The sequence below is a fragment of the Etheostoma cragini genome, chromosome 4 (genome assembly GCF_013103735.1).
Source record: "Etheostoma cragini isolate CJK2018 chromosome 4, CSU_Ecrag_1.0, whole genome shotgun sequence".
NCBI lineage: Eukaryota > Metazoa > Chordata > Actinopteri > Perciformes > Percidae > Etheostoma > Etheostoma cragini.
The window spans coordinates 25,631,139-25,642,821 of NC_048410.1; the positions used below are offsets into that span (position 1 = coordinate 25,631,139).

Here is an 11,683-nt window from a genome sequence, read left to right on the forward strand (position 1 = left end):
GTGATAATATATGTATATGTGTTTACTCAGGGCAGGAATAAACCAGAGAGCATGGAAGGAAGGAAAAATTCATGTGATTCACAGCTTAACATAAATGAAAGTGATCTAATAGTTATTCTACAAAAGAGCTCAAGGTACGAGTGCTATTGAGTGCATATTTCAGTAGCCTATCTTAGACAAATGAATGTGTCCGAAAAGACATATTGGAATATGAGATATTCTGATCCACACTCCATACCAGTTGGTGGCGGTAATGCACCAACCGCCAATAAAGCTCAAAGAAGAGGAAGGCAAGAGTGCTGTGACGTTGGACGCAAATACGTAGAGCGTAAGGCACGTTTGGGTCGAGGAGCGCCATAGAGTTTGAAGAGGGTATGATATTTTAATGTTTTAAAATGTGATATTCATCTCGTGTCCTAAAACGGCCGTGATGCTGTTGTTGCACATTAAAGACGTCAGGCCAGTTCGCGGTTTAAATCTGGCGGCACTTCTGTTGTCTATGCTTTGTCTAGAATGTAGCAACAAAGCTAACATAATTAGCAGCACTGCTAAGCCTGGGAACAAGTTGCCCGTTTCCATCCATTTGTTACAACGTTAGTCCCAGCTAACGGAGTGTGTTGTAAACGTCAGTAACATCTTGTGACGCAGAGATAACTCATCATGTGACGACATTGTCTGTTGTTTCAGCCGGCTAAGTTGGTACACACCATGTTTCGTCCCAAACCGACTTTGAAGGACCGACAGCACCTGTACAAGCTGATCATCAGCCAGCTTCTCTACGACGGATACACCAGCATCGCCAACAGCCTCATCAACGAGGTCAAACCACAGAATGTAGTGTCGCCCTCAGAGCAGCTGATGCAGCTGGCAAAAACAGGTACCACTTGTTTCCTCTATGTCTGATGTTCGAGCTATGTGTGATGGGTCAACAGGCCCTGATTGAGTCATCTACAACCTTTTTCAGGGATGGAGAATGATGATAGCGCAGTCCAGTATGCCATTGGGCGTTCAGATACAGTGGCACCTGGTGTGGGAATTGATATGGAATTTGATGCCGATGTCCAGACCATGTCTCCGGAGGCATCAGAGTATGAGACTTGCTATGTGACATCCCATAAGGGTCCATGTCGTGTGGCTTCATACAGTCGGGATGGCCAGCTGATTGCTACTGGCTCTGCCGACGCTTCCATCAAGATCCTAGATACTGAACGCATGCTGGCCAAGAGTGCTATGCCTATTGAGGTGAGGTTGAGATCAGAGTGAACTCACATTTTCAATCCAACAGCTTTATCTTTACTACTTTATGTGTGTGTCTTTTATATGTCAGGTGATGATGAATGAGACAGCGCAGCAAAACATGGAGAATCACCCTGTGATTCGAACACTGTATGACCACGTGGACGAAGTCACCTGCCTCGCCTTCCATCCCACTGAACAGATTCTAGCTTCTGGCTCCAGAGACTACACACTCAAACTGTTTGACTACTCGAAGCCCTCTGCAAAAAGAGCATTTAAATATATACAGGTCAGATTTTGTGCACAGAGCTTCTCTGATTTGGAAAATAATAATTGTTTGGTTGGAAGTGGATAGACCAAGTTTCCTACATTACAGTGCAGGGAAATTTGCAACATTTCAATTTCGTTACACTGTGCTGACTACGATTCTTTTGTAATCCAAGCCAATTTCCATCTATTTCCCAACAGGAAGCAGAGATGTTGCGTTCAATCTCGTTCCACCCATCAGGGGACTTTCTGCTAGTGGGAACGCAGCACCCCACTGTTCGCCTCTACGACGCCAATACCTTTCAGTGCTTTGTGTCCTGTAACCCGCTGGACCAACACACAGACACCATCAGCGGGGTCAGCTACAACCCCACCGCCAACAGCTACGTCACCTGCAGCAAGGATGGCAGTATCAAGCTTTGGGACGGCGTCTCCAACCGCTGCGTTTCCACCTTTGAAAAGGCCCATGACGGAGCCGAGGTGTGCTCCGCCATCTTCTCAAAGAACTCCAAGTACATCCTCTCCAGTGGCAAAGACTCGGTGGTCAAACTGTGGGAGATCTCTACCGGTCGGACACTGGTCAAGTACACAGGTAAGGTTGTGGGTCAGTGCAGATTCATACAGGGAGGAGTGTCGTGTTTTACAATGCTTTATATTTGACACGCCAGGGCAGTTTGTAGAAGCTGACCTTGTTTTTTTTGTGACTTTCATCTAATTGAATAAGTGTCTTAGTACGTGGTCTCTGTGACTCAAAGCTGGTATGATACGATTAGTTTGGCTCTGTTCTTGTTCCATCCAACTGTGATTCACTTTGCACATACGTTTAAAAAAAAAAAAAAAAAAATCATACCTATGTTAAAAATGAATATAAATTTTGAATAGTAGTACATTGTCAAATACAGGCGGTAACTTTTTGGGCAGTCCCAATGACGACAAATCATACCTTAGTTCCACAATCGCTGTCATTCATCCTAATAAATACAATGTTTTTAAAATTGATTTAGAGCTGGAACAATTCCAAACATTGCAGTACTATTAAAAGGGATTTTAAGTGATTCTGTCTCGGAAATAAAGGCGATTAACAATATAATTGTCTTTTTAAGTCAAATTTTAAATTAGTTATTTAGTTATGATTAAACAAAACAAAGTTTTGAATGTATCCCAGGATGCATGTTTAGTTGTATCACGGTCATGTCACCCAAATAATATAACACAAGAACAGTCTATAAAGTAAACCTCGCCTCTTTAGGATAAAACCTTTTTTAACTGTATCCCCCCCCCCTTTTGCTCTGAACGTGTAAAGGGCCAAGTGCCACCAACTACAATTTGGCATATCTAAACAAAATCATACGCTTTAAGACCTTAGCTCGTGTTAGCAATTAATTGCGGTTCAACAAAGACACTGCCATTATTTAAAGAAAAGTGACAATTAGACAGTGATGTAATATTTGTTACAGGCCTAACATTGATAAATTGGCTAACGGCCTTTGTAACAAAAATGGTTGACAGCTCCAGTTAAGACAAGATCAAGCTTTATTTTTCCTGAAAAAAGGTTTTTTAGATGCCCAGCATACAAAAGTATACAAACCTAGTAAATTCAAATATATATATACATACATACATACATACATACATACATACATACATACATACATACATACATACATACAGGCCAAAAGTTTGGAACCACCTTCTCATTCAATGCGTTTTCTTTATTTTCATGACTATTTACATTGTAGATTATCACTGAAGGCATCAATGCTATGAATGAACACATATGGAATTATGTACTTAACAAAAAAGTGTGAAATAACTGAAAACATGTCTTATATTCTAGTTTATTCAAAGTAGCCACCTTTTGCTTTTTTGATAGCACTGCAAACCCTTGGTGTTCTCTCAATGAGCTTCATGAGGTAGTCGCCTGAAAGGGATTTTACTTCACAGGTGTGCCTTGTCAGGGTTAATTAGTGGAATTTCTTGCCTTGGTAATGGAATTAGAATTCATATCATGGCAAGAACCAATCAGCTAAGTAAAGGGAAACAAATGGCCATCATTACTTAAAGAAATGACGGTCAGTCAGTGCAGTCGCAAAATAACATCAAGCGCTACAACAAAACTGGCTCACATGAGGACCGCCCCAGGAAAGGTAGACGAAGAGTCACCTCTGCTGTTGAAGCTAAGTTCCTCTGAGTCACCAGCCTCAGAAATCACAAGTTAACAGTGGACCAGTGGAAATCTGGGCTTTGGTCTGATAAGTCCAAGTTTGAGATCTTTGGTTCCAACCCCAGTGTCTTTGCGGGACGGAGAAAAGGTGACTGGATGGATTCTACATGCCTGGTTCCCACAATGAAGCATGGAGGAGGAGGTGTGATGGTGTGGGGATGCTTTGCTGGTGACAATGTTGGGGTTTCTAAATTGAAGGCATACTGAACCAGCATGACTACCACAGCATCCTGCATCGGCATGCCATCCAGGTTGCGTTTAGTTGGACCATCATTTATTTTTCAACAGGACAATGACCCCAAACACACCTTCAAGCTGTGTAAGTGCTATTTGACCAAGAAGCAATTAGAATCAGAATCAGAAATACTTTATTGACCCCCGATGGGAAACTCTGTGTTGCAGTTGCACAAATAGTAAAATATACTATAGTAAATAGAGTAAAAATATAAATAAATATAAGGATTGTGGATATGTACGGTATTTACATAGTTAAGGGAATTTTATGATACGGTATTTACATAATTAACATAATTAAGGAGTTGCAATGGTGAAAAATAATAATAATAATAGTTGCAGTTGAGTATTTCACGTATTTCAGGCCAGTGTTATTGCACAAAACCGATAATATTGTCCCGTTTCAACCTCTCTAAGTGTCTGGGCAGTTAAAGTTAAAGTCGGACAGTTAAAGCGAGGAGTTTTAAAGTTTGATGGCCACAGGCAGGAATGACTTCCTGTGGTGCATTTTGGGAGAATGAGTCTGTCACTTAACGTGCTCCTGTGAATGAGCAGTAAGCCATGGAGTGGGTGCAAGACATTGTCCAAGATGGCATGTAGTTGGGACAGCATCCTCCTCTCTGACACCACTGACAGAGAGTCTAGCTCCACCCTCAACAGGTCTGACCATGGGGCGCAGCAGAGGTCACAGGTGGGGTAGGGGGAGGAGGAGATAGGTGTTAACCTGAGGCCTAGAGGAGGGGGTGGTAGGGATCTCCAGGGAGAAGGGCAAGGGACAGTGAGGGGGGGGAAGGGGGAGTAGAGGGGTTGGAGGTGAGACAGCAGTTGTGTTAATGAGGGGATGAGCAGGAGCATCAAATCTGGTAACGAACAGTTTATGCTCCAGCTTCCTCCTGTACTTCTCCTTAGCCACCCTGATCTTTACCTTCAGATCCCCCTGAATGGCCCTCACCTTCTCCCTATTCCTAGCTTTGACAGCCCTCCTTTTTATATTCAGGATGTTCTTGATGTCCTTTGTTACCCACGGTTTGTTGTTTGGTTAACACTAAACAGACTGTGCTTGGACAGTGCAGTCCACACAGAAGTTTATGTAGTCTGAGATACACTCAGTCAGCCCATCTATGTCCTCTCCATGTGGCTCACAGAGTGCATCCCATTCTGTCACCTCAAAACATCCCTGAAGTGTCTCATAGGCCTCCCCATGACCATCTCCTCACTGTCCTTGAGGTCACAGGATGCCTTTTTACCAGAGGCACATAGCAGGGGTTGATGTGGTCGGATCTGCCTAGTGGGGGGAGGGGGGGAAGAGCCGTATGCGTCCCTGACCTTAGCATATAGCAGTTCCAGGGTCCTCTCCTCTCTAGTTTTTTCCTCGCCACTGTTGCTTGCTCTGGAGGAACTGTGGGGTCCTTGTAAATTATGGAGTGTGTTGTAGACATACTCTGTGAAGTGTCTCGAGATAACTCTTGTTATGAATTGATACTATAAATAAAATTGAAATTGAATAGAATGGCAGCTCACATACTGGGTGAAGTTAGTTAATGTGGTGGTCATGGTGAGGTGGTTGAAGTCACCCGAGATCACTATGAGGGCACTTGGGTGTTGAGTCTGGAGTTCAACAATGGCGGTGTGGGTGACATTACATGCCGACGGTGGGTTGGCAGAGGGCGGAATGTAAACCGCAACGGCGATGGCATGTGAGATTTCCCATGGCAAATAATATGTCCGGAGTCCCACAGCAAATAGTTCAATGTTCGGGCTACAGATACGGTGTTTAACCGTAATGTGTACGGGATTACACCATCTGTTGTTAACAACCCCCCCTTTTAGCTTACTGCTCCAGGTGCAGTCCCTGACTGCCCAAACAGTCTGAAAGACGTTGATGGAGACGTTGTGGTCGGGAATATCTGAGTGTAGCCAAGTCTCTGTAAAGCACATTAAGCTACACTCCCGGTATTCCCTCTGACTCCGGACTAACGAGGTTAGCTCGTCCATCTTATTAGCCAGTGACCTCACATTGCCCATGATGAGAGAGGGGAGACACTGTTTAAATGCCTTGACCCCTCTCTCTTCCCTCGCCGTTTCATTCCAACTCTGCATCCTCGACATGTCCTCCTCCAGATTTTAGTGGTGATGTCTGTGACGCCCAAGACGGCGCCTTGTTCGCCTTCAGCACAATCACCTGGTCCCGGGTGTAAACAAAGCGGTCATGAATTTGCTGCGCAACGGTGCAGTGGCTTTCCAAAACTCTCCCGACTCGCATGATATAAGAGAGTGTAGTAAAGTTGTGATTTAGAGTCTAGGAATCACACACGTAAGAAACAAAAAGACTGTTGAAAAGAAACAGAAAGACTGTTAAAAAGTTAAAGTAAGAAAATGAAAAGACGCAGCAACTGCAACAGGCTGCATGCACACAGTGCCTCCACAGTCACCGGACCTGAACCCAATCGAGATGGTTTGGGGAGAGCTGGACCCCAACATGGAGTGTCTTTGGACAGCTCTTTGGTCTTGGCCATGTTAGTAGTTGGATTCTTACTGATGGTATGGAGTGGACAGGTGATGACAGGTAATGCAGCTAACAACTTCAAACAGGCTCATTTAATTTAGGATAATAAATGGATTGGAGGTGGACATTTTGGAGGCAAACTAGCAGGTCTTTGAGGGTCAGAATTCTAGCTGATAGACAGATGTTCAAATACTTATTTGCAGCTGTATCATACAAATATAAATAGTTTAAAAAATCATACATTGTGATTTCTGGATTTTTTTTTAAGTGGGAGAACTTGTAAAATAGAAGGGTGTTCAAACACTTATTTTCTATGTATGTATGTGTGTGTGTGTGTGTGTGTGTGTGTGTGTGTATATATATATATATATATATATATTAGGGCTGGGCGCGTTAACTACTTAATTAATTAGCCCTGACAATTTTTTTATCGCGCCTTAGCGCAGTTTTTATTATTTTTTTATTATTGTAAAAGTTTGTTGCTCACAGGCTTTGTAAATACTGCAAAGTTGAATTTTCTTATCACTGGAGTACTTCCAGTCTGAAATGTCACCTTGACAGTTGATGTCAGCAAATCATTCCACGAAGCACACAGTGGCGCGAGGCTTTGACAGGCTACGTTAGATGTAGCGCGGGGAGGTAAAGATAAACAAAGGAAAGAGATGCTAACAAATACCATAGCAACGTGGACAGCCACAGACTGCAGGCCCAGTAGAGGACATCGGTCTGAGAATCGCATTGACGGCAGGTATGAGATTCCCTCAAGACGCACCATCACAAGAAGAATACACAAGTTGTTTGAAAAGGAAAGGACTGCAAAAGCGACCACGCTACAACATGTGCGCGCTGGACACTTTATTGAAGTTGCACAGCAGTGGAATGTGTCAAATAAGGTCCCCGCAGTTAGCCCAGGTAGTACGAATAGATACAAAATCTGATTGCTGCTGCGAGCCTTCTGCCTTCTGATCATGTCCCCTGCTTTGCGCACGGTGTCCAGCGTCCTGTCACAGTGTCTCTGCTTTACAGCGCGTTGGACAGTGTCCCTCAGTGTCTCTGCGTAACAGCACGTTTAACAGTGTCCTTGCAAAGTGCAGAAAAGTTGTGTGGCACTCTAAATCCAGTCCAGCAAGGGCTGCAGAGTTAGAGCAACAACAGATCAACGTGGACATAAGAAGGAGTTGCTTAGCAACACATTCCAACCAGATGAATCCATCTCTTGACACGATAAATACTTAATGTTTAACTTGAGATGTACACTAAATATTTTATTTAACTGCTACTTTATAAACAAAATGCTGGTAAGTTTTTGCAGAACAAATGTTACGGCACGTTTGTTCATATGGCAGAACATTAAAAAAACAAATTGCACTATATACACTACTTTTGAATTCATTATTTAATTTTGCGATTAATCGGGGAAATTATGCAATTAATCGCCATTAAAAATTGTAATTGTTGCCCAGCTCTAATGTGTGTGTGTGTGTGTGTGTGTGTGTGTGTGTGTGTCTGTGTGTGTCTGTGTGTCTGTCTATGAGACAAGAATAATCACAACGGTGTGTAGACTATAATAAAGAGAGGGCATGGAACAGAGTTTTGTGTTGTGTGTCTGCACAATTCTGATGTATTATCAGCAGCGTGTTACTCTTGTAGCATCATGAACATTGTTGTGTGAAAAAAATCTCCAAATGCAAACCAGACTTAAGAATGTACTCAGCAGAATGCAAAGCATCATTTGACCTCCAACCTTTTTGCTCAACCTAATATATTTTCCGTTGTGTGGGGGTATTTGAGGGTTGACCTTTTGAGGTGTTCGTTGACCTGTAAATACCTTATGGGACAGCAGCTTTTACTTTTAATAGTTTTACTTAAAGAAAAAAAAAAAAAAACTCCTCCTCTACCGCAGCCAATACATACATTTCCACGCAGAGAGAGGGTGAGAAGTGGAGCAAGACGCCGTTTGCCTGGGGGCCCAAATCATTTCATTATGTTTCAGGTAATCTTATCTTGCCAAAACCAATACATTTCTCATTGTAGTTAAAGCTATAGTGCGTAGTTTCTGTCTCTCCCATGGGGGAGTCTAAGTAATGACAACACTGTCTGCGTGTCCACATGATACAAGCCTTCCACAATCGCGCACCAGCGTTCTTTTCACTCTTAGTCTCATTTGCTGTTACAGGTCATTTAAAGGATCACTGAATGAAAAATGAGCTTCAGAAACATTGAAAAGTTACATAGTGTCACTTTAAGTACAAAACAACTGGTCTCAACTATGCCAAAAATCGCTAGGTTACGCTGTAACCTTGGTTTTCTGAGTGAAGAGCAACACACAGGAGAGGAGCCAGTCATTTGAGTTTATAGCAAATCCTTTCACAAAATATTTGAGTTTTGATAAATAATCATCAGAAATGTGGATATAAATATAAATGGACTGTTCTTACAAAGTTTTTTTCTAGTCTCAACTACTCAAAGCACTTTTACATAGTACAAGAACCATTCACACACATTCATACACTGTGGCCAAGACAGCCGTACAAGGTGCCACCTGCTCATCAGATAAACACTCACACACATTTACGCTCCGATGGGGCAGCATCAGGGGGAAACCGATACAATATTTAATAGAAGAGCTAGAACAGTCTGGTAAGTTCAGAAAATAACATCACTTGACTGTATTGCTGCCTCCAAAACCTGGAAAAGACAACACTCATATTACGATATCCAAGATGATATCTAGCCTCATATGACCGTATTGATATATTGCCCAGCCCTAACTGTCCATCCATCCGGCCATCTTTGTCCGCTTATCCGGTAACGGGTTGCAGGGGGAGCAGCTCCAGCAGGGGACCCCAAACTTCCCTTTCAGAGGCACATTTAGCAGCTCCGACTGGGGGATTCCGAGGTGTTCCCAGGCCAGGTTGGAGATATAATCCCTTCACTAGTCCCGGGTCTTCCACGGGGCCTCCTCCCAGCTGGACGTGCCTGGAACACCTCCCTAGGGAGGGGCCCAGGGGGCATCCTTACAGATGCTCGATCCATCTCAACTTGCTCCTTTCGACGCAAAGGAGCAGCGGCTCTACTCCGAGCTCCTCACGGATGAATGAGTTTCTCACCCTATCGCTAAGGATTATCTTACAAAGGAGGCCGAAGAATGGCTAAGTTTGACACACTGATCAACAGCTGAGGAGAGAGAAAACATTGCTAACTGCTAAGCTAAAATAGCTATAAAAAGGGTGTCATTAGTCATAAAATGGTCTGCTATCAGTTTAGGAAAGCGCTTCATTTAGTTTGAAAACAGAATGACTTTTTTTTGTAACCGTCAATGTTTTGCTGCTTAACTACCTTAATATGCTAACTGAATACCTTTTAAACATGACAAATTACATGAAAGACGGAAGTATTACATTTCCACCTGGTACCATGTTAAAGGAAATGAATAGTCTAATTTAATGCACATTGTGATTCATAGGAAATGTAACAGAAATATCACACTGAGCCTAAACTGCACTTATTGGGCGGATTAAGGTATGGGCATAGTAAAATGTGTACTCTTTTAAAAAAAGGCTTGTTTAAGTTGTTCATTTATCTACATTTAATGCACCACTTGTGAACAGTAGCATTGCAGATTTTCTACACTAGCTTGTTGAACTTTTATTGCACGTCTGCGACTGAAACTCTTCAAATCAGATGTGTCTTGAAGAGCTGTTATACATTTAACAAGCCTCCAGATGTCACTGTGTTTGCTGTGTTTGAAGCCCCAAAGCTTTTCATCTTCAGCCCAAATCAAAAGGGAGACCTGAAGCTTCATCAGGCCTCATTCACTCCTCCCTAGACATCAGTAACTGGGTTGAGCTTCTAAAGCAAGATGCTATCAGCAACACCAAAGCATCATCAAACAGAAATGTAGCAATACGCTTAGTGCGCCACGTCCATCCAGCAGGAGGCAGGACAGCCATGCCAGTGGAGCCAGTTTTATTGATTTAAAGTGGGAGCTGCTCCGCATATGCATAATGTTAGGTCCAATTTTGTGTTGAATGAAGCCAGCCTGTCAGACTGGCGATCTCTAACCAGTGCACTCAGTCTCTGTGTCCCACTATAACAAGACCACTCAGTCTCTGTGTCCCACTATAACCAGTGCAGTCAGACTCTCTGTCTCATTATAACCAGTGCACTCATTCTGTGTCCCACTATAACCAGTCCACTCAGTCTTTCTGTCCCCCTATAACTAGTCTTCTGTCTCTCACTATAACCAGTCCACTTAGTCTCTCTGTCCTACTAGAACAGTCCACTCAGCCTCTCTGTCCCACTATAAGTCCACTCTGTCAACCCATAATAACCATTAGATGCTATTTAATATGTCATGCGTTGGGATTTAAACCGTGTTTGGTGTGTTTTAGGCGCGGGGTTGAGTGGCCGTCAGATGCATCGGACACAGGGTGTGTTCAACCACACAGAAGACTATGTGCTGCTGCCAGATGAGCGCACCATCAGCCTGTGCTGCTGGGACTCGCGCACGGCTGAGAGGAAAAACCTGCTCTCTCTGGGACACAACAACATCGTCCGCTGCATCGTCCATTCGCCCACCAATCCCGGCTTCATGACTTGCAGCGACGACTTCAGGGCACGCTTCTGGTACCGCCGCACCACCACAGACTGAGACACACCCAGCCTCCATGCGTCTACTCTGCCTCCTCTCTGAGAAGCTAACAGCATTCTGGACTCTGCTGTCTCTATGACCTCAGTGAACTCATCACTTCATTTTAATTTCATTTTAATTTCCAATGGAACTTATGTGGACAGTATCTAGAAGAATGTAAGAAAAGGGGGAGTTGTCATTGCACCATCTTAAGAGTAAAGCCCTGTTTCTCTTTTTGATAACATCACACTAAACCTTTGTCTTATTGAATTGAAAGTTGGACCTTTAAAAATCTTTTCACTGTTTGGAAACCCTTCTCACATCTCAAATTTCTCAGTTCAATGTCATTACCAATTGTCTTTTCCACTTTTATATTTTGTTTAAGTCCTATTGTTGCACTTCAGGTTTTTATAAAAAAATTAAAAGTAACAAGCTTTTTTTTTCAATTTGGTGGTGAAAAGTCCCCTTCAGAAGTCAGAACCACAGCTATGGTAATATCCTGTAGATATTTTAGGAACACAGTTGTTGCTGCAAAAAGTGAGCAACCTGCAGGGTTGCACGCACACATACACACTTGTCTAAG

General features: G+C 43.0%; 1 protein-coding gene across 3 annotated transcripts in view; it reads left to right on the top strand.

The window, feature by feature from the left end:
- The window catches only part of cstf1 (cleavage stimulation factor, 3' pre-RNA, subunit 1), a 22,991-nt gene extending 11,475 nt beyond the window's left edge, over positions 1-11,516 (top strand). The window contains exons 2-7 of one of the 3 annotated variants that reach the window (XM_034869162.1): positions 361-372; positions 688-877; positions 965-1,242; positions 1,328-1,525; positions 1,705-2,095; positions 10,862-11,121. In XM_034869162.1, coding sequence (XP_034725053.1) covers positions 709-877; positions 965-1,242; positions 1,328-1,525; positions 1,705-2,095; positions 10,862-11,121 — 1,296 coding nt within the window. In that variant the 5' untranslated portion in view covers positions 361-372; positions 688-708. Of the gene's footprint in view, positions 1-259; positions 373-687; positions 878-964; positions 1,243-1,327; positions 1,526-1,700; positions 2,096-10,861 lie in introns of those variants that run through there. The other 2 variants (XM_034869164.1, XM_034869163.1) reach the window with 2 other exon arrangements.
- Positions 11,517-11,683: the final 167 nt, after the last annotated feature.